Raw genomic sequence first — 2,402 nt, 5'->3', positions numbered from 1 at the left:
CCCCGCACAACCTCAACAAGTCCTCGCGCGGCAGCTTGATGCTCCACAAAGTTTTGCAAACCCCAGACAAATCGTGCGCCTATCAATCTACGAGCTCCTTCAAGGACCTCAGCTGGGACACCACCGCCCCTTCGAGGCGCAACACGAGGACCTCAAGTCCGCGTAATTCCCCTAAGGTGGATAACAAAATAGAATCATACTCCGTGATCGATTTAGTATCGATGGAGTCGAGCGAGGCAGGCTCCGTGTACAGCTCCGCATCCGAAGCGACCGCCTCCAGGTTCACCACGCCGCAGTCCAGTGCGCGCCTGCTGGCCGCCAGCACGCCGCGCCCGCTGGACGCCCCGCCCCGCTCCCCCCTCCACACGCACGATGCTACATACGATATCAGCGCTCGATCCTCGCTTCATATAGACAACATTCCAGAGATCACGCTTAATAGTACTAGAAATACGCGACACCTGAACACCCCGCCCCATCATGGAAAAGGAAGTGTTACTCGCGACGAGGATGCGACCAAATTCTCTTCGACGAATATTACGGGAGACACTTTTAATATTTCCGGTAAATCGAGCAGAACAAAATCGTTTTCGACATTGAAGGACTCCTCGGAAAATATAACATCGAAGGAAACGAGGGATTCCACAATATCGAAATCGAGCCGCAGCCGAGGTGGTGCCGACGACTCGTCGCCTGTCAGTGTTGCGAGTCCATCTCGTCGGCCCTCGAAGTCTTCGACGCCGGCCGGGGCGCCCACCTCGCCGCCCACCTCGCCGCCCAACGGGATGTCCACCCCTGAAAACCACAATAGCCCCGAGGAAGTGTTTACTCCGGTGTTGAGCATACAGAGCTTATTAAATTCTAGTAGGAGGGTGTCGAGGTCGCGACCCCCGCGCGGCGCCGCCAGGAAAACTATAGGCGGTCGATTGTCCGCCCTCCGCAAGCGCGCTACCCTCAACTCCAAATCGTTCACATTCGGCACGACGGCCGCCTCGCGATCTACAAACCTAAAGAATGCTCCGACCTCTCCCGATGAAGAGGATCCACTTCCCGATGATGGGGACATGACACCGAAGAAAATGGTTAAACTCGTCTACGAGGCGGTAAAAAACAAACATTCGACCGCCAAGAGGCCGAAATCGATAAGGTCCGTTATCGACGACTTGAACGATTCCGATATCGTTAAACAGCTTTTCAACAGTCCGGTGAAGAGAAAGCTCTCCCAGAGCATGATCGAGTTTTCTAAGAAACAGCTCGTGGACGACGAAACCACCCCGCCGAAAAAGTTGACGCGAAACACGATCGCTCCGACTGGCGTTGCCACCTATGATTCGTCGATGGAGCGAACGCCGGCCATCACGCCGGAAGTGTTCGTGAGTCCCCTGACCGCGACCGCCGGCGACCGGCGCAGCGTCGGCTTCAAGCTGCGGCGGTGGAGGGAAGGAGCGGCGGAGACGACCGCCATTCGGAATGCCCCGGGAAGTAACAGATCGACACATAGGAAATCTGCTAAAAACGATTTGACCAAGGTTTCCGGAATCAAATCTCTCTTTGCGCGGTCGCCGAGAAATCGTTTATCCGACGTCAGAGTCAAGGAGTTGTTCGCGGCGTCGCCAGAAAACGATCTGAGAAGGGTTCCGAAGCTCAGGTTACTTTTCCAGGAATCGCCCGAGAGGGATCCGCGGGACGTTTCAGGGGTGAGAGAGTTGTACAGAAGGAGAAGCCCCGCCAACGACCTGCGCGACGTATCCGGCGTCAGGGCGACTCTGCGGCGGCACTCCCCCAGGAATGAGCTCGACGACGTGAGTGGAGTCGAGGAAATGTTCCGCGAGCGGCACGACGCCGACGCCGACGCGGACGCCGAAACCTCCTTCGACTTGCTGATGGGCAGGCCGGCGGTCAGAGCGTACCCGAGGGCCAAAAGCTTATCCACGAAGCTGATCCAAAAACCAAAAACTCGCAAGGCGCAATCTTTGCTAAATTCTTTCACTTTAATAAACGATAACGTGGAGGACTGGCTACAGAACGAGCTGAAGAAACGCACGCACAAAGAATCGCCGAGAGGCGCATGCGCATCCGGCAGCAGGGATACGGCCGGGGGACGAACGCCAAAGAGCAACTTGAACAAATCCAAAAGCAAGTCGAATTTGTCGCGGGAGCTGCTCAAGCTGGCCACTGACACGGTGGAGGGCTGCTCCCCGGTGCTCCCGAGGCGCGCCAGGAGTACTGCTCTCGCCAAAACCTCTCTGCTCGAATTGAAAAAGTCTGCGTCGGAAATTTACGGAGAGCATACGTTGCCGATCAAGAAGAGATCTGTGGTGGAGACGTCGCGCAGCCGGAGCGGGCAGCGCGGCCAGGGCGGGCAGCGCGGCCAGGGCGGGCAGGGCGGGCAGCGCGGCCAG

The 2,402-nt window shown here is 57.3% G+C and overlaps 1 protein-coding gene across 1 annotated transcript in view; it reads left to right on the top strand.

Moving 5' to 3' along the window:
- Positions 1-2,402, top strand: part of LOC106116110 (uncharacterized) — a 9,134-nt gene that overhangs the window by 3,463 nt on the left and 3,269 nt on the right. Inside the window, exons 8-9 of the mRNA XM_013309850.1 lie at positions 1-384; positions 415-2,385. Of these exons, the coding sequence (XP_013165304.1) occupies positions 1-384; positions 415-2,385 (2,355 nt within the window). The remainder of the gene's footprint in view (positions 385-414; positions 2,386-2,402) is intronic.

This window comes from Papilio xuthus, unplaced genomic scaffold (genome assembly GCF_000836235.2).
Source record: "Papilio xuthus unplaced genomic scaffold, Pxut_1.1 DF827756.1, whole genome shotgun sequence".
Lineage (NCBI taxonomy): Eukaryota > Metazoa > Arthropoda > Insecta > Lepidoptera > Papilionidae > Papilio > Papilio xuthus.
Note: the sequence above shows the minus strand (reverse complement) of the source record. Positions and strands in the feature narration are given on the sequence as shown.